The following is a 26317-nucleotide window of genomic DNA, read 5'->3' as shown; positions in this document are numbered from 1 at the left end:
TGTAGATAGTGTCTACTTGTGACCTCTAGTGCAGTAGTGTATCAAGATGCAGAGTAGCAATTCATATATATATATATATATATGTATATATATATACATATGTATATATATCCCACATTCAGTAGGGGGTATTTAAAAATATGTCTATTCCGAGTGTTAGTTAATTATCTTTTAATGAAAGTGTCACTCATATTCACATCTGTAATATTGGATAGAGATAATTAGATTTTCAAATGAGAATCAGCCACCTTAAATTTTGCACCAGAAAATACCAAGTATATTTCACTCTAATGAGATCTGTAGTGGGGTTTTAAAATTCATCATAATGTGCTTCAAGAAAGGTAACTCAACAGACTAGAAAGATGAAAGGTTTTCTTCCCTAAGTCTTCTTAAACCTATTACATTGAACTTTTGTGATTCTGATAAAATACTCGAAAATATTACATAAAAGCTAGACTGTACCCCAGTTTCACTCTTACAGCCCGGACTTACTGTCATTTAGAAGTTTACTTTGACTAAACTAACCACTTCCCTAGGTTTTCTCTTATGTGAATGCAAGTGCAAAATACTGTTTTAAATAGAATGCCTGCCTATCCAGAGAGAAATTCCTCCTTTGAAGGAGGTTGGGTTGGGTGATGTTTGCACACAGAGATAGGCACTCTTTATTTACATACATCTGCATATTTGCTCAGGCCCTAGTACTTCCCCATTAAAGTATGTCCCGGTGCATAGTAGAATAAACTAAGAGAAATGCTCTTAATAACTTGACTTGTATTTCTCCTTCAGGCTCCCTGGTAAACAAATCTCTGGTCCGAGAGTAATTACTTTGCCTCATTAAAAAAAAAAAAATCTAGAACTCTAAAAGGGCATTTCTTAGGAACTATTTGTGCTTTTATATTCTTCCCTTTGCCCTCTCTGTGTGTGAATATGTGTACGTGTGTGTCTAATGAAGTTTGAGAGTTGTGAGCAGGGGCGCATGGGGTGCGAGCCCCGGAGGTTCCCATCCCCTGTCTCCGTGGTCGCCTAGTCCAGGGCTCCAGCCGCAGCGCAAGGAGCCTTGTAAGACGTGAGGCTCCCGGGCTGCTCTGAGTCCCGGCTGCGCGTCATTTGCAGTCTGGGGAATGTTGATCACCTCACTAATTACACCTCTCCCCCCTCCCTCCCCCTCTCCCTCGCTCTCCTCTCTCATTCCCAGAGTGCATATCGGGAATAGACACACAAAGACATGCGCACTCAACTTAATCAGCCATTTTTTTAAACAGGGCTAAAACGATAATAATTAGCAGAATAAAGACATATCGGATTTTCATTTCCTTTCCTCCTTTTCCCAACCCCTTCACAACCAAACAGAGAGACCGCGGTCGGCACATGCTTTAACTCCTCCCGGACCCCCGAGGACCGCTCCGTGCCCCCCACTTTCTGCTCCAGCGTTTTTATTTTCACCCAATAAAGTTCGAGGATTATTTTTTTATTTTTTTATTTTTTTTAATGAACCCTCTCGTTTTACTTGGATGTGATCAGCTGTACGTAAAATAAAAGCAAAACAAAAAAGAGGCGAAGATCGAGTAGGAACTGCAGGGGAAATGGAAAGTAAGTTTTTTCTTTAACTTTTATTGAGTAGTTTGTGTTAAATTTAGGTCGAGTATCGATTATCTTTCCAGCCTGATCTTGCACAATCTTTGATATTTCGCTCCCTCTCTCTCTCCCTCTCCGCCTCTCTCCCTCTCTACTCCTAGCTCGCTTGCTACCGTTCGCCCTAGCACACATACCCTCATCCCGACCACCTCTTCCGCTCTGCCCCCCTTTTCCATCTCTTTCCCCCGTTTTTTGGCTCAAAGATTTGCTCTGCTGAGGGAGTGAGAAGGCACGGGCGGAGGGGGAGGGTGTTTTTTTACTTGGGGCGCGGGGGGGGCATGATTTTCGGGATTTAACTTTTGGATTAAGTGACTTTCGGCCGAGTAGTTCTGTCTTTTTCCCTGTCTTTTCGGGTTCTGCCTTCACTGGGAGCCGGGGACACTCTGGTGGCCGGGCGAAGCTGTCAGCTCGGCAACCGTTCTCGGACGCCAGCCTGCGCCCCATTGAGATGATGCTTCCTCGGCACAGGCACACATTCTCCGAAAGTTTGGACGTTGGTCGGTGGGGCTGGGAGCCCCCTTTTCTCTCCCTGGATTCTTCCCTGCACCCTTCTCGTTTTCCTTTTCTTTTTCCTTTTCCCTTCCCCACCCTTTCTGAAGTTCCCGAAGGGCGCTCACTGCGGGGGCTGCGGCAGGCCAGGGCTGGCGCGCGCGAGGCGCGGGGCCCAGGAGGATGGGCGAGCGCGGGGCTGGGCTCCAGGTAGACACCGGTCCGCGGAGAGCGGCAGCGGGCAGCGGCAGGCCAGGGCGGCTCACCGCTGCACCGGCGCCGCAGACTTGGCAGGTCCGTTAGGAGGCGGGATCTCCGGGCCTGGGTCCGCGGACCTAGGGGTGGAGGCTGCTCGCCCCGGAGCTAGGTCGCCGCCCTCAAGAGGACACCGGAGGCTGGGGATCAAGAGCCTTTGCTTTCTTTTTTGTAAAGGGCAAGGGTGTGTGTTTGTGTGTGTGTGTGTGGGGAGGGGGTGGGCCGTGGCCGACTGTGGGAACTGATTCATTCCTTACTCCCCCCCACCCCCAACTACAGGGTTTCATGTCTGCAAATGAACTTCACCTCCTCAGCTTCAGCCGGCACCAAGCGTGCCTTCCTGGCCCGATCAGCTAGGCGAACAGGGGTTGGAATGAGATTGGTCTTGCCTCTTTTCTCTTCTCTTCTCTTCTCTTCTTCTCTTCTCTTCTCTTCTCTTCTCTTCTCTTCTCTTCTCTTCTCTTCTCTTCTCTTCTCTTCTCTTCTCTTTCTTTCCTTTCCTTTTCTTTCCTTTCTCTTCTCTTTTCTTCCTCTCTCTCTCTCTCTCTCTCTCTCTCTCTCTCTCTCTCTCTCTCTCTCTCTCTCTCCTTCTGTCCTTTGCTTCCCTCTCTTTCCATTCTTTCTGCTCTTTTCTATCAGAAAAATAAAATAAAATTTCCCTGGAATTGTACAAAAGTTCCGGAAGGTTTCCCATCCTGCCCCCTCCCCCAGAAGACAGTGTACTGGTTTGTATTTCTTTTGTTACCTGTGATCCAAGCCGGGTGGGGGGTTCCTTGAAGCGCTGGGTCTAGGGTCCAGCCCAGATATGAGGCTCCAGCAGTGCCTTCGGCTGTGTCTCCACAGTTCCGTGCAGTCCTAGTGAGGTTTTAGCTACTGTTCCGTGAGACACCCTCTTTGTAGGTACCAAAGGTTCAGATCACAAACATGGACACCCCCCCCAACACACACACTCCGACCCCTGCACACACACACACACACACACACACACACAGAGGGAGAGAGAGAGAGAGAGAGAGAGAGAGAGAGAGAGAGAGAACACATTCATCCCACTCCCCCCACCTCCAGCATCCACCTTGCCTTCACTTTCCCCCTCCCCCAAAAAGCACACACAGAACAACATCCCCCACCACCACCAAACAAAAACCCAAACACAAGTTCAGTGGCTGAAGATGGTGGATTGACACTGACTCTGACAGAGGCAGGTTCACCAGGAAATCTAGCATTCCTGATTTCTGACAGTTGCATTTCCTCTCCTTGAGCCCCCCCCCCTTTATTAACTCTGTTCCATGTTTAATCAAGAATCATGTAGATGGCAAAAGGAGAGACAGAGAGAGAGACACGGGGGGGAGAGAGGAGAGAGGAAGACAGAGAGGGAGAGGAGAGAAGACAGGAGACAGGAGGCTTTCTTTTTTGTTTTGTTTTGTTTTTTTTTTTTCTTTTTCCTTTTCTTTCTGTCTTTTTTTTTTTTTATTGTGTTCTCCTGGCTTTTCAGTGCTTGGTCCCTATAAACGCGGAGTGGTTAAAGCTCATATGTAGTATTATATTTTTAGTTGGGTGGATGGATGGAGTCAGGGAGAGGCTGCGGCTGCCGCTGCCTTTTCGGTTGGTGCTTAGATTAAGGCTGAGACTTGGCTGCGATTGGGACGCGACAGTGACACAGGCATCGATCGCTTCCATTGAGAGCAATGCAAAAACACAGCCCGGGTATGTAGCACTCGCTGCCATCCACACTTCCTTTACCTTATATTTACTGACAAAACTGACGGAGCAAGCTCAGATTTTCTCTTTCTCTTTCTTTCTTTCTTTCTTTCTTTCTTTCTTTCTTTCTTTCTTTCTTTCTTTCCTTCTTTCTTCCTTTTTCTTTCTCTTTCTCTCTTTCTCTTTCTCTTTTTGCTATTTTCTCTTTTCTAACGGAAGAATAAAAAGAATGATGTGTATAACATTTGTTGGAAAGGATGGGTTTTAATAAAGCAGAAAGGTAATTTGGGGATTATTTCATTTCATCTTTGACTGTGTTCTAAAGTTTTTCTTCTCCACTGAGAAGCATATTAAAGAAATAGAAGGTTTTCTTTCCTCATCTTAAGAAAAATAAAATACAAAGTCAATCCTTAAGGGAATGTTTGATATTGTTCAAGGGCTGTGGTTTCAAGCAGCAGGAAAGAACACAAAAAAATAAAAGATGACTAACCAGCTGTTTTAACCTCTTGTACCTGGCTTCAGTGTAAGGATCATAAGGGTCAAAGAGTTGTTTTTAATGGTTTTAATATTTATGGCGTAAACTGTGGAGAGCATTGCTGTGTGTTTATTCAATAGCTGGCTGCTCATGTATTTAAAAAGTAAACTCTTATTGGAGTGTTTTCCTTTTTTATAGCAATGAAGATAGGGTCAATGAAATATGAGGGTAGCACCATAAATCTGAAAAGTGAAATGTACCCAAGGAACAAAGAAAGGTCAGGTAAACCAGCTGTATAAGTCATAGCAACAACACCCACTGTGGGGTAAGGCAGAGACAGTGGCTCTGGGTCTGGGAAGTGAAAGTTACCACTTAAGTTAAAAACAAGGCAACGACATTCAGCTCTATTGCAGTGTTTTGCAGCTTTTGGCAGGAGTAGTGTAAGTCTGTTCATTAATTGTGAGCTAGTTGGATTATTTTAAAGATGCTGCAACAGCAAGGGGAAACAGAAAGAAGACTGAGAAAATTGCTGTTTAATATTGAAGAATTTACTGCTTCCATTCTGACCATGAGCCTAAATTTACACAATGAAATCTGATTATCTCTAATAACAATATTAGATCCTGCATTGGATGGATGAGAATCGAGGTGGTTTTGTTGATTGCAAGGGTTTAATGTTGCATTTCAGAATCTGATGTGGTTTGGCCTCCGTTCCATTAACTGGAAAACCCCTGAGGTTTTACAATTATTTCTTAAAGATAATACATTTAAGATTGCATTGGTAGGCTGAAGAAAAGTCATAAAGGCAAGAAGGGAAGCCCTTAATAACTCTTGAGGTTCAGACATGTTCAGCAGTTAGATTGGCTCTGACTTCACCAAGGGTCGACAATGTGTCATTTCCACGAAGCCAAATTGCCCTCTGCCTATATGATATTAATGTGCAAATCAATATTTCAGGGATTAAATTTCCCTTCTTCATTTTTTATGGTTTCTACCTCAATAAGTCTCAAGTCTATTAGAAGAGGCTGGATGATTTAAAATCTCTCACTGCAGAATGGCTTGTCGTGGTCTTGTTCCACAGATCATTTTAGGATTTTCCTTATGAAGACTAAAGGTGCCCTACAGAAGTTGTGAGGCAGTGTGGAGCCAGGGTCAGCAGTGTAAAGCCCTCATTTGATTAAGAGCTAAGATGTATTGGGAATATAATATATGTGTTTGGGCATGATATATACATTCTGCTGCTTTAAAAATATTATGTTAATCACCTATTGATTTATTTCAAAGTCAATTGATGTCCCTTTCTTAGTAGTGATTTGTTCAGCGTTCTCGAGGACTGTGTTAATTTTCTAAAACACTGTGCATGAATTAGCTTGGTGTGAAAGTATTTGGAGGAAGGGAGTTTTCATGTAGCAAATTTTCCTAAGAAGTACTTTTAGAAATTGTTTCTGACAGTAATAATCAAGTACTATCATTTGCATGCACTGATCTCATCCCTACCATTGAGGTTTCTGGCTGACTGATTAGCTGGTTTCTATAACTGGGGTCTCCTTTCATTCTGCTACGTTTAGAGTCTAACACTTAGTAGGAGCAATGTGTCTTTGGACTCTCCTGGAGAAACAATCCCATCTGAAAATATGTGAACTGATTGGAAAATAGGAAGTAGAAATGAGGGGAAGGTTGAAATAAAAGACTATATCTTTATCATACAATCTTCAGAAGGCCTACTGCCTATCATTTGGTCCTGTTTTATAGTCTTAAACCATCTGGACAAAGTTCCGCACAGCTGCAAGAATTTCATATGTGATAGAACATTTTTTCCATTCAGTGTGAAATGTTCCTTCCTAAAAAATGTATACCAGACTTGCTTAATTTAGTCTGTTAAAAGTAATGCATATGAAAATGGACAAAAGGCTCTTTAATCTCTGCAAGCTGTTTGTTTTTCTTAAAGACTCCTGTCTATTTGGGTTTGAAAAGTCATGTTGAGGACATGATTCTGAGGTGTGACATTAAAATAATCTATGATTTTTGGACTGGTATCCATGTTCCTACCCAATTTGCAGAACTACTTTTTATGCCTGTCAAAACACAGATTTAATCTATCCTTATTTACAATTAATCTCAATGAAATTAATCTTAACTATGCTTTTATTCAGTGGCTTAAAATATCTAATTATATTCAATTAACTGCTGTTAAAGTAATTAACATTGCTTAATTGCCTCTGCATATATTTATGTAAAGCTCATTAGTTGCTACTGTCTCCTTTTCCCTTCTCTAGTTGCTATTTTTGCTGTTGTCAAACCATTTTTATCTCCCAAGGTTTGACAGTGGCAACAGCACAGACTCTCTCTTAACACTTTATTGAAATGAACGTGATTGCGCTCCTGTATCAGACACTTGTTAGGAGCCTTTAACTACTACTTTAACTTCTACCCCGTCTTCATCTTATCCTGGGTCTCTGGGATACTCACAAATTATTTTCTGTCATTATTGCTAGAATATGAGAAGCCAGGTTAGGCATTGTATTCATAAATGAAGAGCTTTTCTGTATCTGTCTAGGATCTGTCCCCATAGGCAGTGTGGGTTTTTTGTGTTTTGTTTTGTAGTTTTTTTCCCCTTCACTAAAAACATTCTAAGGGTTAAAGACTTGGCCATGGTTCAAACTGAGAAGCGCCCAGGGAAAGTGCATGTGAATATGTACAAGTTTCATGTAATTAGTGCTTAATTATATTAACATATGCAAATTGTCAACTTAGGAGCTTGTTGAGCTGGCAAAGATCAGCTAGGCACAATTGCTGTATTGTTCTGAAACAATAATGGATTTCAAGTTGGATTGTGGAAACACATAACTAGCTATCTAATTTAACTCATACCATGGTGAAATTTCATTAGTCTCCATGGAGACTGGTTTAATTGTGCTGACTAATGTTCTGGACTGCAGAATGTCCTAAAAAGAAATCCTTGTTTGCCTAATCCACCTTACAATGACACTTGTTTGTACATGTTTCCCTTGTGTGGGAATTTGCATATGCAAATAAATAGTTTCTCTGCCCCATTTGTCATGGCTGTTCATTACCCATTGTTACTGAGCTGTTACTGAGTCTCCCAAGACTGGATAGTGTCAACCAGTCCAGCTACATTCTTTCATAATTTGTTTCTGATTAATAGACCAGAGTGAGTCTTATTCTCTTTGGGCATCTGCAAGGCAAGGTCAGTTCTTTTTTTTTTTTTTCTTTTTTCTTTTTTTTCTTTTAAGTTTCTGCAGTAACTGAAAAACTTTTTCTTCTGCTCTGCCTTCTCCTTTTCCCACCCATTGGCAAAAAGAATGATATTTAAAATAATGTGTTTTTGTTCAAAGAATACCTCAAGTGATAACTGCTAGTTTCCTAAAGCAAAAAGACAGGCAAAGAAAGCAGATTCTGTTATTCGAATATTAATCCTGTTTTTGACAAGAAGGTAAACTGATATAATTGCTTTTCAGTTGAAGGCATGGAGGTTTATACAAGTGTGAAGACATCGGAAAAGGATTAGCATTTTTTTGCATAATGAAAAGCTCTGTTGAATAGAGATCCAAATGGTTGACTGAATGACTAAGATGAAAGGAAGATGAAAATGCAGACTTCTCCTTCTTTATGTCTGTGTTCTGCTCTCTCCAAAGTTATGTTTTCCAATACATGAGCAAACCAGCAGTGGCTCAGATTTCATCAACTTTCCAAATTGTCCTGATTTTTAATGTGATCAGGAAGATATGGATGAAGATAGTACAAACAGGTAGATGATCACCAGAGGCCTATATGTAGAAGGCTTTAAGCAGCATGCTAGTCTAGCCAAATATTGAGTACTAAGTGAACTTTGCTGGTCAAAAAAATAGTTATTTTAAGAGGAGCCAGGAATATGGCATAAATATTTAGTTCATTAAATTATTGACCTTATAGTGTACTCCCTCCCACTGATCAGAAATAACTACTTCAAATGACAAAAGACTTTCTTAGAGGCAGGTCTGTGTATTCTGACTTTTGGTAATGTTAAGTGTTTTAAGTGGTTTGTCAGCTTTTGTAAATACGAAGGGATAGCAGATGAAAATGCAAAGTTGTCTTCTTAGGCTTTAACTCATAAAGCTCGGAATGCAATCTTCTCCTTAGCTTGTAGGTGTATTTTATATTCATTTTAAGTAGGCCTTCTGAAAGATATCAGGGAGCTGTATGCTCACTCCAAATCAATTGCAGTTGGGTTTTTCCTTGTCGCTAGTTAAAGCTGTAATAGGTTATCAGTTCATAATGTAAACAAGTCTCCGATGAAGTTTCTTCAGCCATAATGAGGGCAATGAAAATACTATGTGCCGAGACACCTTCGAAGGTGAGAACTGGTTCTTTTGCATATATGTAAATCAGTATCAGTATAGATCATGATTTGCTCACATGTTGTATCGATGTATATATTTGACAGAAGCTCATTCTAATTGGGGTCACCACAAATGAGTCAAAGAAGGCTGCCCCAGAGCAAAGCTGAAGAATTCCAGCAGATACCATTCTAACCATTTTGTGGCTAGGCAGCAGAATGTCCATTTGTCTCATAGCTTTAGGGTTCAGTTGCTCGGGTTCTGTTATGAAGGTTATATGGAAACTTGAGAAATCACAAGTGTTTTTCTATAAACCCAAGTGTGCAGGTTACCTCTTGAGTACAGCGTATTGTAAAGGAAAAATGTTTGATCTCTTTTATAAAGTCACCCAACTTCTTTACTGGAGTCCTTTTTAAAATTTGTCAAGAAACTCTGGGTTGTTTCAGAAACTTTGATGGCTAACTTTATGATATGCTTGGAAAAAAAGTCTTAAAAGAACAAAAAAGAAATCCACATGGAGGTTATTTTTTTTTACACAAATAAGGGCTCATTAAAGTATTTCCATAAGAAAAATGTGTTAATTTAAAAAATAAATTCATTTATAATTTAAGACATGGTTAAGCAGGCACCATGTGTTGTATCTGGCAGCATTCCAGCCACCATGGATGTGGATCACACATGGGTTAATAGTAGCTTATGTGATGTCTGCATTCTTAGGAAATGGGAAAAAGCCCAGGGTATTCTTATATCAAGATTGCAAGAATCAGACAGAGTGGAATATATGTTTATATGTGAGCAGATGGACACATGTGAGAACTGAAAGTGCACAATTTCTCTTGGCACTTGTTTTACTTATCCCTGACAACACAACCAAGATATTAGTTCACTCCTGGTCTTTAATGGCTCAGGACAAAATGGGCTTTTAATGAGAACTTGGTGGCATTGTTTTCTTGCATAAGGACTGTGCTCCTTGCTGGAGTTGATATTGTGTTAATTCCCTCATTTCAGAGGTTCACAAGCTGCCTTGGAAATTTGATATGGTTTCCCATTTGACATACAATCCTCAGGTCAGGAATGGCTGCTCTCCACTCCCCTACTCAAAGGATTTTGAGTGAAATGAAATACTTGCCACTGAGGAATTTTTGGTTGTATGTACGACATGTAAAAATAGCTTTGACACGAAAGTCAGGTTTGGCAACAGGCATCACTAATATAATTATCCACTTTAACATTCTAGATATTTAAAAAAATAAATACACAAAGATTAAGGATTGGAGTAGACTGAGTTAGTGCATATGTCAGAGTGCTCTTATGGTCCAAGTCAGCTTGGTTATGGGTAGGTTTTGGTCAGTGAGGAGGCTCGGACACTAGCATGTTTCTGTGTGGGAAATATAATGCTTATGTCTGCTGCTTGGCTGTCCAGGGTACATGTCATTTTCAGATGATGGCAACTGGTTGACATATATTCTAGCACAATCTCTAAAAACAAGTTTTATGGATCCCATTTTGCTCTTGCTACAAACCCAGAAAATATGGTACGAATATTTACTTAGATCTGAACCAGGGAAAATTGACTTTTGGGTTAAAAATATGTATTTTTAACTGTCCATAAGGTTGTAAGGTTGTTTGACTTCACTGTAACAAAGAAAGGAAACTCATAGCTGTAACAATATTGATATACAAAAACATACTGTTTGTATGTAACATGGTCTCATTCTTAAAATATAGACCAAATAAAACTTTGAACAGGAAGATTTTGGAGCATCTTAAAATTTGGCTTCAGAAGAACAAGGTGAAGAAGCCCAAATATTGATAGGTTCACCTTTTCTCATTCTCATAGGATACCTTCATAAAACCTGTATTAGTTCTCTATGTTTCAGTTTGTAGCACGTAAAAAAAAAAAATCAAACCATAAATTTAGGAATGATGTAATTCATACTTAAGACTTCTGAGCTCATTAGATGTCTTAGGGTATTTTTTTTTAGTTTTGTTTTAGTAAATATATTTGTGCTCAAAATTTGATCACATGCCCACTCAGAGTGCACTCACACACATGAATGTGTGTGCAAGCACACACACACACACACACACACACACACACACACACACACACACCTGGCCTATACCTAAATGAGTGATTTGCTTTGCTCTCTAGATACTGTGAGATTTTCCTGCCACAGCTAAATTTCCTTCATTTTCTAAGAAGCGATTTAAAAAGCAACTTGGTGCTGAGACCACTAAGAACACTAAAGATGTTAGGGTCAGGAAACAGTCTTCCGTCCATTCAGTTCTGCTAGCTCCTTTGGAAAACTGGAACTGAATCCACAAGTCATCAACACAGCCAGTATGCTAGGAAAGTGTGTTGAGAAGAGCTAGAATTCACTATGTAGGGGTGTGTACTCACCTTTGTATGTTCAAGAAAGGGATTGTGGCATAAATGAAAAATCAAGGCTGTGGGTATTGCAGAAGGAAGCAAAGAAAACTTTGTGAGGGCAGTCCAACAGGGATGTTTTCTCTGAGAAAATGTAGTTTCTGCTTCAAAAGGGGGCTAATCAGAATCTGGACAGCCTCCCAGCTCTGTAACTCTTACACATACTTCTGTGTTATGTAACAGGTTAGTCTAGGTGCTCTAGTGGCCAAGAAGAGTCTGATTCATAAAAATACTGATGACCTCAGTGACTTAAAATGCATTTTTAATAATCATGAAGATGGTGTGAACAAACAGGAACTTTCTGTTCTGTGTGAGTAAGGTAAAAGAGGACAAAGCTTTGAAGTTTTCGAGGCAGCATAGTGTACAGAAAGAACGCACATAATTCAAGCCAGCCCGTACTTTTGTCCTGTTTACGTTCGACCCGTTTTTCTTTTAAGTAAGTTTGATTACTTCCACTTAAATTGTACTTGATTTCTCAGCAATATAATGACCTGTGTAGACATTGTCAGTTATAAGCTACCTGGATTAATTTAGATGGTGATCTTGTCCAAATGCCCAAATGTCTTTGGAAGCTTTGGTTTCCTATTATTCTGTATCTCCAGGTTTGCTGAACTATAAAATATGTCAGTTTGAAATGACATTATATGTGGTTACGGAGGCTCTTGGTTGAATATGGCATTAAGATGATGAGTGTTTGATGAAGTATATCTACAAGGATGTATGTAGAGTGACCCACGGCTGTGATAAGGTGATAGGACTCGGCAGCAGGTATATCTAGGATGTAGTGAAGGAGACAGTAGCTTTCTGCCATCGTTCTCTCCTTAGCAGGTCTCTGGATGGCATCTAACTAGGCAGGTGGCTCCCACTCTGTCATCACCACTGGTTTAGTTATGATGATGCCTGGATATTTAATGCATTTCATTTTTCTATGAAGCTAATTAGGACAGAAACAGTTTTTAAATAATTCAGACTTTGGTCAATTTACATGAACTCTGGAGTGCCGGCAGTCCATTAAATACAATAATAGAAGAGACCACACTACTGGCTTCAGTCTTGCAGTGAACTCAATCTGTTGAGATCATGTGAATCAAAGTGGTTCCAAAACTGGCTTACAAGCAATGGAAACACTTTTCTATATATTTGCTATTAAGAGATTTTGATATGTCACGAAATGAATATAAGTCATACTATTTCATGGTTTCCTACTAACCAAAATTTCTATAAGCCTAGAGGAAAAAAATCCAGTTTTATGTATAAATATGTAAATGTCTACAGATTCATTAAGTTGTCTTTGGGAAATTTCTAGATAAGTTATTAGCATCCACTTGGATTAACTTTTAGGGCAAATCACAGAATTTTGCATTTTTTATAATGATGCATTATTTAATGGAGGATTATGCAGTTTCAGATATGACAGTTTGCCTAAAAGTTAACACATATATAAATGTGATTCTCTTGAACCATATAGAAACTGGAGTCTATTTTCAATACAGTTTTAAAAATAATTTAGTGCATAATAATCTTCCACTCTGATACATGTTTATGAACAGAGTTATTGTTTGTATTTGTATGGAAATATAAGTGGCCTTGGATTGTATGTGCTTGAGAGATATTCAAATAAATTGTAGCCTCTATGGAGGCAGAGGTCATATCCATTTAACTACTGTATTCACACTGATGGGAATATTGGCAATTTCTTCAATTTGTTGGTACCCAAGCTGCTGAGTGACTTGCTAATGATTCTTAAAAGCACACATAGATACCTTCAGTTTATTATACTAACAGACTCTGCTCCCTGTCTCACCTAGGTGCTGAAAAGGAGTGCACAAATTCAAATTGGTTGTTTCTTTTCTGGAGAATTCCTTAGAGAAAACCATTTAGAGCAACGTGAATGGTTTTTTGTTTTAGAAGTCTAGATTGTTGTACAAAGGCACAATTCCCTTTTAAACTGAGAAGAATACTGGAGCCCATAGAAATTCTTGAGCTACAGCACCTAATTCAGAGTAGATAGGTGATCTAGGTTTGTGTGTCTATGTGGAAGGTATAAGAATGTGATCCCTGAATGCATTTTCATTTTGAGGATTTCAGCTCTCTTCTGTCTTAAACTTATGTGCTCTGAATATGAGAATGATTTGCAATTCTCTCTCTCATTGTGTGTGTGTGTGTTTTCTAGTTTAAAAATGGTTAGTCGGTTAGTTTATTGGTTAGATTGGCTTAGACTGTGGTCTAATCAATAGTCTAAAAGGTAAGAGATGTGAGAAAAAGTGGGGTAGGGCATTTCCTTCTTTAAAAGAAACAAGGTGCAAATTCGTTAGGAATTGAATCATTCTGATTTGCCAGAAGTGGTTTTGTCACAGAAGGCTGATCAAGTATTTGCTGTCAACAAAGAAATCATGGACAGCACTTAAAGTGGCTCACCTTTAATTTGCTCATAAAGCTCACATGAGCACTTGGTTTTGTTCCTGTTCTAAGAAGGGGACAAATGCTAATAAGAACAAGAATAAGAGTTCCTTGCATGGTCCAAAGCCTGACCTACTTTCTTGTGATCTGTTAGGCAACCATTGCCTATGATTGCTGTGTTTTCACAAAGGATTTGAGAAAAGAAGTTAGAGTAAGAACCTACTGTATGTGCTGCATCGTGTATGCATCGAGAACTTGCACCTGGAACTTGGGATCTTAGTCTGTAGCTAGAAGAGTGGAGGCGGTTATGCTAAATCAAATGTTTGACATTCAATTAGCCTAAAGAGCTTCACATGGAATAATATTTGGAAATATTATTAAAAACCCTAATTGAAAAAATATAATGCCATAATAAAACTGATTTTGACAGTCCCTTTTGCTACAGAAGTAAACAGAGAATTCATAACAGAAAGAAGGTAAGAAAAAACTAGACTCCGCATGAAGTAGACCTGAAGAACAAGGCTGCCCTACCCACTGATTGGCCCTGTTTATTTGAGAAGCTTCATTTATATTACATCACAAACAATGTCCTACTCCAGCTGCTCATGTTGAGGGTACAGAAAAGACATTTAAAAGACAGTCCCCTGTCTGGTGTGCACTGACCAGAGGTTTAGTGGTGATTCAAAATTTACTCTAGACTTTCTCTACCACAAATCCAGTTCACACTCATTTCCCTTCTCTCCTTTGATGATCTTTCACAATACATTGCAGGAATCTAGAAGAACCATATTCCGAATGGTGATGAGAGTTAGTGGTGTATCTGTAGATGAAGCTGTACAGTCACATCAGAGCCATCAGCTTGTTTGTCACGACTGGAGTGAAGATGTCAGGACCAATGAGTGTATGAGCACAGAAGAGACAAAAGGGCTTTTGGAGAGACACATTTTTGTACTTGGAGCCAGCAAAGGCTTAGATTTAGCTTCAGGGAAAGATTGGGATTAGACAACACTGTGTACAAATACTTAGCATAACAGAATGATGGACGAGAATAGGAAATATAAGAATGGACACTGTTCTTGACATGCACTTTAGACTGCAACTAAAGAACTAGGGAATTTCCAAGGTAAATGTTGTGTGTGGGTTTAATGATTTAAGTCAGTCTGAAACTACAGGTTTGAGATAGTATCACTTGAAAGATTTGCTGATCATATGCTAAGCATGTGGACATATACTCAACGTGAATACATATGCCCAACACCTGGACTTTAAATTCAGCTGCATTAAAAGAGTTTCAATTTTTGCTTCTATCTAAAACCTATGTAAAGGAACAGTATTTGCATTCACAGAGGTAACATTCAGGTATGAAATGCTTTCCACTTTACAGTGGAAGTTAGTCCTTGATTTCAATAAGAATTTTGACAATGGCTTTCCTGTGACATTGTTGAACTTACACAAAACCAGAAGCTAAACTTTCTTTATACAGACTTCATTCTGAAACATTAATTGAAAAGTAACAGACTTTTCCTACCTCACCTGAGTTCTTATCTTTGATAGGCCAATGTTAGCAGGTTTCTTCCATTTTGGATCCATCTAACTGTTCTCTTTCAGCTAATGTACCCAGACAACCCTTTCTTGTTTCATTCTATTGATTTACAGTGTTAAGGTGGAAGAATCGGATACCTGTTTCCTGCCCTTTGAGTATCTGTCTTCGCGGAGGCTGATTACTTTCTCTCCTAGCTCTTTAGCTGTTTTAAATGTATAATTAGCATTGCATGTCATCTGATAGCCACACTAATTGCTGCCAACTATTGTCTGTTTGCACTTAATGCTGAAACTTGATCAACATCCTGCTTTGGTTGATGTTTGATGGTAAACTTTAATTAACTCTTATTGCATTGAAGAAGAGCTCAAGCTTGGTGCTAACTAATCATTTACCTTCATTATGTCCTGACAGCTCACTTGTCCTTGGTCCTAATAGATACACCAGTCAGTAAATAAACCTGCAAACCTCATGTCTTGTAGTTGTGCCATGCTAATACTTTTCTACTTAAAGTATAAGATGATTGGGGCCAGATAATTATTCAGTTAGTTTTATATCTCTAGTTCTTCAGACACGAATCTTAAATTGCTTCTTTTATGCAAGACAATTTTATTTTAATAGAAACTGTAGATTTGAGATAACATTATTTCTTCAACATGGTCCTAGGAGCATGCATCTTTTGAATCAATACCATTAAGCTTGTCTCCTGTTGGAATTCTTGTAATTATTTTTCCTGAAATACTTTTCCTGTAATGATATTGAAGTTAAAGTAATCAGGTTACCAGCAGATCATGTAAAATCCAACTCAAAATTGCTGGTTGCTTGATTTTAATTTGTCTGACATCAAGTTTGTTTGAAAAGGGATAATATGTAGGTAAACGAAGGAGCTTATAATTATGGTTGACATTTGTTTGTTTATAATGAAATCTAATTAAACTTTATAGATTTAAAACACAAAAGTTAATTACTGAATTGCTCACTTTACTGATGGGCAGCAGTCAAATTAACTTTTAGGGGAAAGAAAGGGAGAGATAGAAAAAGAGATGGAGATCACAGACAAAAGACTCTTCATAGTAGAAATAAAATAACCTCCTACTCTTGGTGATCAAACATAAATTTGCCAAGATTTCATCCAGAAGAACTCTTGGCATTCCACGCATGTTCCCTATTATGTTGGTCCAAATGTGGTTTTTTAATATAAAGTCATTTAAAATATTTACATGGAATATAAAAACAGTTGCATTTGGTAGACTCTAAGAATACTATATAGAGCCACTTGGTAGTGATTTAAAAAATTATACATGTAATTTTCTTTGTTCAAACTATATGAAATCATTTAAAAACATTAAAGTCATTGCTCAGGGAATAACAATGTTTGCTGGAATACCTGACTTGTGATTAGTTTTATAAAGGTAATTATAGTAGGTTTAGACTTCAAGGAATGGTTTTCAAATATGCTTAACACTACTGTATTTATTGTTATGTTGATGGAAATGGTGAAACACAAAAAGTCACAAAGTTATTTTTCCCTTAATACTCAGTTGTTAATACTTCAGTTTTTTTTTAATCTGAGTAGATAGGGAAGGAAAATCACAGCTGTGCCCTGGGACATATTTTTACCATACTGTGTTTGTGATCACACATGAGAAAGGAGGAGAATCACAGACATGCATTAGAACATATTATCATCCTACCATGTGTGTGATGGTTGTTGCTAAGGCAGTAAATCGCTTGACACCAAACATTTTGTATTCAAACATAACATTACATGTGCCAATTATGATTAATTTTAAATATTCCTGTGATATCTTCAGATTGTTTTAAGTGAGAGCTGTTAAGTCAATCACATTTTAATGATGGACAATTTAGGTGCAGGAAAGACATGGCAACTTTGATTTATACATTTCCAGGACATGATTGAAGAATTCATGTTTTCCCCCAAGGAAGCCGAAAGGATTCCATGTTATAGCTTTATAGTCAAGTGTTTCGCACTTGAACTTTCCAATATGGTAGGAGCATCCAGCGGGGAGTGGAGAAGGAAGACTAATTGGTCCCCCATTATGATGCCTCAAAATTTAAAGTGATTTACACAATCTTGAAGAACTTCCAGGGAATACATTTGAATGTACTTCAATGCAGACCCCTGCTGAGTTTTAGACTTACATATTTTTTAGGGAAAAGATGTCTAGAAGATCATTTAAGGCTAACTTTACTTTGTGATGAGAAGAAAAGGGGAAGGCGAGGAACACTTAAGTATGAATGGGTCACTGCCATTATCTGATACTTTTATTTTCTTTAGATGGTGAAATGAATCAACGTACTCTGACTATTGGCAAACAACAGCTTTCTAGTAATACTTTAGCTGATTAGCCCCCTTACCCTTTAATGAAGCAACCACCACAAACACTGAGTGTCAGCTGTAATACTAGCAAAACAGTATCAAAGAGGAAACCAGACAAGGGCACAGAACATAAATGCAGTTTGTGTCCTTGCCTCACACCAATGCAAACTATTCATTTTCAATTAGAATGAATAAGAAAATTAGAAATCAGCTCTGTTGGTAGAAATTACCCAAGTTTGTTTCCAGAGGTAGCTAAAGTGTTGGATCCATCTTGCCCACTGATTATGAAATTTTCCTGAAGCAAACAAATAAAATGAGTCATATAATAGCATAATTTGGTTAAAGAGAGACTATTGATTCTTCTGTAAGCAAAGTAGCTGGAGTTTGATTAAAGTTGTAAAGAAAACTGAGTAAAATCCCCATTTCCCACAACTAATCTAATTAAGAACTATTGGACTTAGCGGGAAAGTATGCTTCTCTGCATTTGCTCCACAGCACATATGTTTAATGCTACGTAACTGTCATGTAACATCTATGTAGATTTAGTGACCTAAGAGGAAAAGAGAAAGGAGACTAGGAAAGAAGGGAAGGAAAGAAAGAATCAAAGATACAGAAGATGAGGCTTCAATCACAAGGGTCCTATTTATAGAGAGGGAAACCAATCTCCCCTGAATCGCTAATTTAGACTTTAATGAGAAAAATGAGAAGGAAACAAGGGAAAATGACTTAGTTGACTCACGAAACTTTGTAAACTTTCCCTTCTTAAAAATGCGCCTGTTCTAAATACTGAATATATTTGGTTACATCCTTCTATTCAAACTTAATTACCTTCTCCCCTTTGTCATGACATGGGTGGAAAGTTTTTGCAGTGTCAGGAGAGGTCGTCACACATTCTTTTGCAGTTCGCTTCATTAATTCCTTCTTGCAGAAGCATTCTCTCGTGCTGGGAAGGTAGAAGGCTGTAACAGAAGAGCCCTGGAACATCAGCAGGAAGCTCTAAGCTGGTTAATGCAGTATAATTGTCTGGACATAGACTGGTCTTTGTTTGTGTGGTTCACTCCGAATCAGCTGTAATTAACTCCAGAGTGTTTCCAGATTGCCAGCAAAGAAAAATTACAGCTTTTCTGTTTTAAATTGTAAAGCTCACAAACATTAACTATGGAGATTGCCTTTACTTTGATATATTTCTGTCCTGCAAGGAAAGATAAAAGCTTACTTGAGTCCCCCCCACCCCACCTCTAAAAATGTGCTTTTGTTAAGCTCCTTGATTTAATGTCTGCTGGAACATAATGGGTCCTAATAGTTGGGTTTGAGACCTTTTTACTTAGTATTTTCAACCTTTTGCCGTCCCCATTGCTAACCTTTTTTAACACTGAGGATTATGCAATATTTTCTATGAGATACTAAATGCCTGATTAAAATAAACAAGTAAATTCCCTTGAAGGGAAGCATCTTCTAGGCTTGAGGTCAAATGTGTCTTCTGATAGAATCGGGGCTTCCATTCTGGTACATCACCTGTGTCTTGACATATCAAAATAAGGATGTGACCAAAGGACCATTTGACTACCTCCTTCCTGGAGTCCGTGAGCCACACCCTATTCCAAACTCCAGTACAGTAGTTTGTAATTATGAATTCCAGCATGGATAAAAGTAAGGTAGTGGTGTGAACTAATACATCCCGGCACACAAAAGATCTGTCAGCAACTAATGCAAAAAAAAAAAAAAAAAAAAAGCCAAAAATCTTTTTTTTTTCTTTCTTCTGAATTCAACAATAAGGAATTTAAGCCTCAATGTGGCTTTAGCAAGCAAAGAAAAGAAGCTCTTGGTGTCTGCATAATACCACTTTGATGGATTTTTTTCATCAGTTCTCTGTACGTGGCAACAAATAAACAAGTATAATTATACTTGTGAAGGCCTATTCATTGCTTTGTCAGGATTAGATATATGTGCCGTTTTCACACTGCGCCTCTCTTTTGTCTTTGCCTAACTCACTATGACATATTGATAGAGGATTTGGAATGGGGAAAAGGCCACAGCAGAGACAGTGATGACCTTTTGGAAACTTGATATAACTCAAGGATTTTTATTTATTTTCTTTTTTTTTGTAAACTTCTTACCAAATTCCCTTATACGCAGACAACTTTTAACTCATTTCAGATAGAGTAAATAAAGACCCAGAGTTTTAGAAGAGAGCGGAGAGCAGAGGGCAGAGGGCAGAGGAGAATAAAGACAATAGAGGAGCGCCCTGGTCTTCTCTCCCAGCACTTAGCAGAGTGGCCAACCTAGCATTCTTTCCCCATTATTCTGGCCTCTTGATCAGATCACGTTCTTTTTAATCATTTCACAAACACTGTCTCACTGGACCGTAGAAGAGGGCCGGGGCGGCCTCAATTAAAAAGCAGAGGCAAAACTGGCCTCTGATTTTGGGTTCTAATGGGAACTCTGAGTGCTGAATACAAAGGCATTCTCCTATTGTGCAGAAACCCCCACCCCCTTTTATTAGAAGGGCTCCTCTTAGGTGGGTTTGGCCATTTAGCAGAGCAGAGTTTAGGCAGCAGTGACTGCAGAGGAAAGCAGAGCAGAAGCCAAGGGGGAAAAAGTTCTTTTCTGCATATTGTCTGTTGCTTCCGAAAAAGGGGATTTGACAGGATCAAAGTCACTGATCTTGCAAATTCCTGAGAATACCAAAAAACGTGTACAAGTACTCTAAGTAGACCAGAAGGTATGTATTGCTCTGAATTTAGCATAAAAGTTAGAGCAGGTTTTGTCTAAGGAATTTCCTGAAGACTTTTGTATTTTTTAAAAACGGGATATTTGGCCGTAGAAACTAGGAATTGGTGACGATTAAATAGAAGCCAGTTTTGACGGGAAAGCAACTTTTACAGTGAATTAATGTGCTATGAAATTATTTGGGAATGCTTCTGTGGTTGATGTCAAATAGCCTTCAAACTGGGGGTTTTACAAAGCTAGTACAAGCTTCCTACATGAGCCCTATCACTAAAAGGAAAACTTCATTTGGCAATGATGAGAGTGACTAGCTTGGCATCATATTTAGTGCCTGAAAAATACTAATTTAAGTACCTTTTTAACCACGCAGAAGAAAGAGTCCCATCAGAATACACTGCCAAACCTTGCTAGGTTAAAGTCAATAGCTACATAAAAATACTAAAATTAGGTAATATGTTGCTATCTATACCAAATAGATAGTTTTGTTGGTGGGGATTTTAGAGTGAAATGTAATTGCAATTGTATAGAAGACTTACATGTTTGACCTGTTTTTTGATTAATGTGTGTCTTATTGAGATAAAATGGATAGACACTTTGACGTAAAATTGCATAAAAGTTTTATACAAAGTATATCCTAGCACATTTCTGATGTGAATTCCTTTAACATAGTCTCCATAATTTTTCCTTTTGCCTCCTTTAATATAAAATGAAAAAATGGGATCTATGCTATGTAGAGAAATACTGAAATGAAATAATGTAGCGAGAGTAAATACTGTAGAAATACTGTATAGCGCCCAGTTGTCATTGAGCCCTGGTGTTTGACTGCACCTTCCATATAATGTCTGTAAGGAACATTTGATGTACATTCAGAACCTATATAATAACTGTTGCATATGTTTTACTGTGAGGCAAAAACTATGGTAAGGATAAGATCAAAGTGGTAGTGATAATTTTATTTTTAATAAAATAATTAATATAATTATTATAGCTCAGAAACTCATGTCTGATTTATGCTTAGTAGCTTTTCTTACTCTTTGGCGTACAGAACATCAGTTTTACATTAGATATATGTATAAATTGAGTGTTATCATTGATGGAAAGTATGATCCAGGTCCCTAGATCGTCCTGTTTAACCTATTTATCTAATAGTGTCATTGTTTTCATCCCAAACATCCAGCCTCTGCCTCCCTTCCACCTGTTTTCCAGGTCAGTTTAGCAATGTATTGCATTTTAGGCATTTTGACTGCCTTCCAAAATGTATACATTATGCAGAATCAGTACATGCAAAGGTAAACAATGTTTATGGACTAATTAGAAAATTATTAGCCTTTTATGCTTATTGTGATCAAATTATTTCAGAGATTTTAAAAAGCTACGTGCATGCCACAGAGATAATTAACCTGCAGCTCATCCATGATTAAAATTACACACTAAGCTTTGTGTTGTTTGCCCCATAGGCAATTAGAGTGCCATTTTAACTGTCTCAGATACCAAAACCAATTTTGATTTTGTCATCAATCTATGATTATCTTTTGGTGTATTATAAACTGATCATTTCCCCTCTGATTTGGTGAACAAAATTAGATTTGATTACAGTAAGAGCATTACTGACAGGGTCTTAGTACTTACATGCCTGTGACCTTCAATGACGTCTACCTTTTAAACAAACTTTTTAAAAGGAATTACTAAGATATGCCAAAATATAGGTGAACTCAACCTTTTCTTTTCTTCATATCTCTCAGACACAATGAAGGCTGTATCAGCATGCAGGAGTGGGAGAAGTGTCAGGGACAGAGATTCAGAATATCTGTAATAACAGCTGTAATTCTCTACATAATGTAGAATACCCGTTTTTTTTTTTCCACTGAAAATGTCATGATATGTAAAAACATGGTTTCTTCTAAAATAAGGGTCTGTTAGCCTTGAAGTTATGGGCTTCTTGGATCCTAAGATTTGAGAGAAGTTTGCTTACCTGTTTCATAAAAGCAAGACCGTGTCTGTGTCATAGGCTGAAAATAAACACCAAAGTTTCATGCCACTCAGCTGCTGTGTACAGTGCCATCGTTGTGCAAAATGAGTGATCTGCACTGCAGGGACTCGGAGAGCCCAGCTGAAGTCAGACTGCAGTAACAGAGTCTGGAGTTTGCATATGAACACATCCACACGCAGCTGCATGCACATGCACAGAAAAGAACACACGTTTAACTTGCACATGCTCAACTTTCTCTGGGCGTTTGACATTAGAAATGGATCAGGCTTTGATTGGGTGACTCTTTTCTGAAACAAAGGAAATATGTAATCTAAGTTTTTAAAATATTGAAGGATTTTCATCTAGAGTGCTTGCATGAGATTAAATCAGGGGAGATGTTGGCAGAGGCACTAAAGGAGGCAACTCACTAGGACTGATAACATCAAATGATATTTTAATGGCGTTCATTGCACATTGCACTTCAAAACAAAACGAGTGAGTGTGGTTGTCCCCAAGGATGATAGGACTGGCCACAGTAAATATTAAGTTCTGTTCTGTTGCTCATCGAGGTGCCTGAAGTGTGGGGAAGAATGGTGATTGGTGCGTAGTCAGGTCCAGCCAGGCACCTGCTGAGACCCTTTGCGCAGGCAAGATTTGTAGTAAGCTGATTTACTGGCCAAATAAAAACCAGCGAAGAGTCTGGCTTGCACAGCCTGGAACTTTAATATTTCTCAGATTTGTTGGGCTCTCTCTCTCTCTCTCTCTCTCTCTCTCTCTCTCTCTCTCTCTCATGCCCACCTCCCCTCTCTAGCCACTGCCTGATAGAGAATAAGAAAATTAAAAACAAACCAAAAAAATCAAACAACAACAGTCATTTGTACTGTACATCCATTGTGCTGCTTTGTATGAAAATTCTTTACATTCTACTAGGATTGTTTGCATTTAAAGGCCTTTATATTCAGTGCATGCCTTTTTTCTTTTTGAAAACAGAATGAAAAAAAATAGCAGGATTTCTGCAACAAATTTGGGTTTAATGTGAATGCTCAGAGTGATTTCAGTAACACCTAAGCAGGAACTTCTATGATAGCTATCAACATTAGTTTGTTACATTTATATAAAGTCTGTCTGTAATAGATAGGTGTGATGGTTTTAAGTTTTTCCTCCTCAACTTTTTAGACAGTCAAGTTTACAGTAGCTGTGAATTAGTGATGGGCTATTAGTGAGCTGTGTCATTATTTAATAAAAATGGCTTCTCTCACCTCATTTTTTATCCAGGTCCCTGACAGGCTGGATGAAATGAGATCCCCATGTAGCAATTGCCATGGAAACCTGTGACTCTCCTCCTATCTCAAGGCAGGAAAATGGGCAGAGCACATCAAAGCTATGTGGAACTACACAACTTGATAATGAGGTGCCAGAGAAAGTTGCAGGGATGGAGCCTGACAGGGAAAACAGCTCCTCACATGACAACCTGAAAACAGAGGAGCATGAACGCAAAAGCGAAGTCTTGCTGGGTTTCAGCATTGAGAATGCAGCTGCCACTCAGGTCACCTCTGCAAAGGAGATACCCTGCAACGAATGTGCCACTTCTTTTCCCAGTTTACAGAAATACATGGAACACCACTGCCCTAATGCCCGCCTTCCTGTCCTGAAGGACGATGAGAGTGAGACCAGCGAGTTAGAGGACAGTGACGTGGAAAACTTAACAGGGGAGATAGTTTACCAGCCTGATGGGTCAGCTTATATAATTGAGGACTCCAAAGAAAGTGGGCAGAACGCACAGACTGGGGCAAACAGCAAACTCTTTTCAACAGCAATGTTTCTGGACTCCCTGGCATCTGTTGGAGAGAAGAGTGATCAGTCTGCTTCGGGCCCTGTGTCGTTCTACCCACAGATCATCAACACTTTTCATATCGCTTCATCCCTCGGGAAACCATTTACAGCCGATCCGGCTTTCCCAAATACCTCAGCATTAGCAGGAGTTGGTCCTGTGTTGCACAGTTTCCGTGTCTATGATCTCCGACACAAGAGAGAGAAAGACTATCTAACCAGTGATGGCTCAGCCAAAAACTCCTGTGTGTCCAAAGATGTCCCTAACAATGTGGACTTGTCCAAATTCGATGGTTGTGTTACTGATGGGAAGAGGAAACCTGTTTTAATGTGTTTCTTGTGCAAATTGTCTTTTGGTTATATCAGGTCGTTTGTAACCCATGCTGTGCATGATCATCGGATGACTCTCAATGATGAGGAGCAGAGGCTCCTCAGTAATAAATGCGTCTCCGCCATAATACAGGGGATTGGCAAAGACAAAGAACCTCTTATAAGCTTTCTGGAACCAAAAAAATCCACTTCTGTTTATCCCCATTTTTCTACTACAAACCTCATAGGACCTGATCCAACCTTCCGCGGTTTATGGAGCGCTTTTCATGTTGAAAACGGTGACTCTTTGCCGGCTGGCTTTGCCTTCTTGAAAGGAAGCGCAAGCCCTTCCAGCTCAGCAGAACAGCCGCTGGGGATCACCCAAATGCCAAAGGCTGAAGTGAACCTGGGGGGGCTGTCTAGTTTAGTAGTGAACACCCCAATTACCTCTGTCTCCCTCAGCCACTCATCATCTGAGTCTAGCAAGATGTCAGAGAGCAAAGACCAAGAGAACAACTGTGAAAGGCCAAAAGAAAATACAGTCTTACACCCGAATGGGGAGTGCCCTATCAAAAGTGAACCCAATGAACCGGGAGATGAGGATGAAGAGGATGCATATTCCAATGAACTCGATGACGAGGAAGTAGGCGAACTCACCGATAGTATTGGTAATAAAGACTTCCCTCTCTTAAACCAAAGCATTTCTCCTTTATCATCCAGTGTGCTAAAATTTATTGAAAAAGGTACCTCGTCGTCCTCCTCGGGGACTAGTGCTGATGATGCAGAGAAGAAAACACAGGCCGCCGCCGCTGCCGCCGCCGGAAGGAACAGTGGCAATGTTACTAATAGCTACGGCATTGGTGGCAAGGACTTTGCAGACGGAAGCGTCAGTAGAGATGGTGCCACAGCAGCTCATCCCAGTGAAACGACCCGGGGAGACGAGGACAGTTCAATGACTTCACACCAGCATGGCTTCACCCCGAGCACACCTGGTACACCAGGTCCTGGAGGAGATGGCTCCCCAGGCAATGGCATTGAGTGTCCAAAGTGTGACACGGTTTTGGGGTCTTCAAGGTCTCTTGGTGGTCACATGACTATGATGCACTCGAGGAACTCATGTAAAACCCTGAAATGTCCCAAATGTAACTGGCACTACAAATATCAGCAGACTCTGGAGGCCCATATGAAGGAGAAGCACCCCGAGCCAGGTGGCTCTTGTGTTTATTGTAAGACTGGACAGCCTCATCCCAGGCTTGCCCGGGGAGAGAGTTACACGTGTGGTTATAAACCCTTCCGTTGTGAGGTTTGTAACTACTCTACCACTACCAAAGGCAACCTCAGTATTCATATGCAGTCTGACAAGCACCTGAACAATGTTCAGAATCTTCAGAATGGCAACGGCGAGCAGGTGTTTGGCCACTCTGCCCCAGCCCCCAACACTAGCCTCAGTGGCTGCGGAACACCCTCCCCTTCCAAACCCAAGCAGAAACCCACCTGGCGGTGTGAGGTTTGCGACTATGAAACCAACGTGGCTAGGAACCTTCGGATTCACATGACCAGCGAGAAACACATGCACAATATGATGCTTCTGCAGCAGAACATGAAACAGATCCAGCACAATCTTCATCTGGGCCTCGCCCCGGCAGAGGCTGAGCTCTACCAATACTACCTGGCTCAGAACATAGGCCTGACAGGAACGAAGCTGGAAAATCCTGCAGATCCTCAGCTCCTGATTAATCCCTTCCAGCTCGACTCTGCTACAGCAGCGGCTCTGGCACCGGGACTTGGTTAGTACTCCCTTTTCTGCACTATTGTCAGTTTTGAATCATATTTTCACTTGATCTCTGGTGGGGGAGCACTGACAAACTGGGGACAATTTGC

At 39.6% G+C, this 26317-nt stretch overlaps 1 protein-coding gene across 6 annotated transcripts in view; it reads left to right on the top strand.

The window, feature by feature from the left end:
- Zfhx4 (zinc finger homeobox 4) overlaps positions 1-26317 on the top strand; it is a 189075-nt gene that overhangs the window by 4386 nt on the left and 158372 nt on the right. For 2 of the 6 annotated variants that reach the window (XM_063281758.1, XM_006232164.5), the window contains exons 1-2: positions 2482-4083; positions 23573-26223. In XM_063281758.1, coding sequence (XP_063137828.1) covers positions 23619-26223 — 2605 coding nt within the window. In that variant the 5' untranslated portion in view covers positions 2482-4083; positions 23573-23618. Of the gene's footprint in view, positions 1-1215; positions 1591-2481; positions 4084-23572; positions 26224-26317 lie in introns of those variants that run through there. The other 4 variants (XM_063281759.1, XM_063281757.1, NM_001191702.1 and 1 more) reach the window with 3 other exon arrangements.

This window comes from Rattus norvegicus, chromosome 2 (genome assembly GCF_036323735.1).
Source record: "Rattus norvegicus strain BN/NHsdMcwi chromosome 2, GRCr8, whole genome shotgun sequence".
Taxonomy (NCBI): domain Eukaryota; kingdom Metazoa; phylum Chordata; class Mammalia; order Rodentia; family Muridae; genus Rattus; species Rattus norvegicus.
Note: the sequence above shows the minus strand (reverse complement) of the source record. Positions and strands in the feature narration are given on the sequence as shown.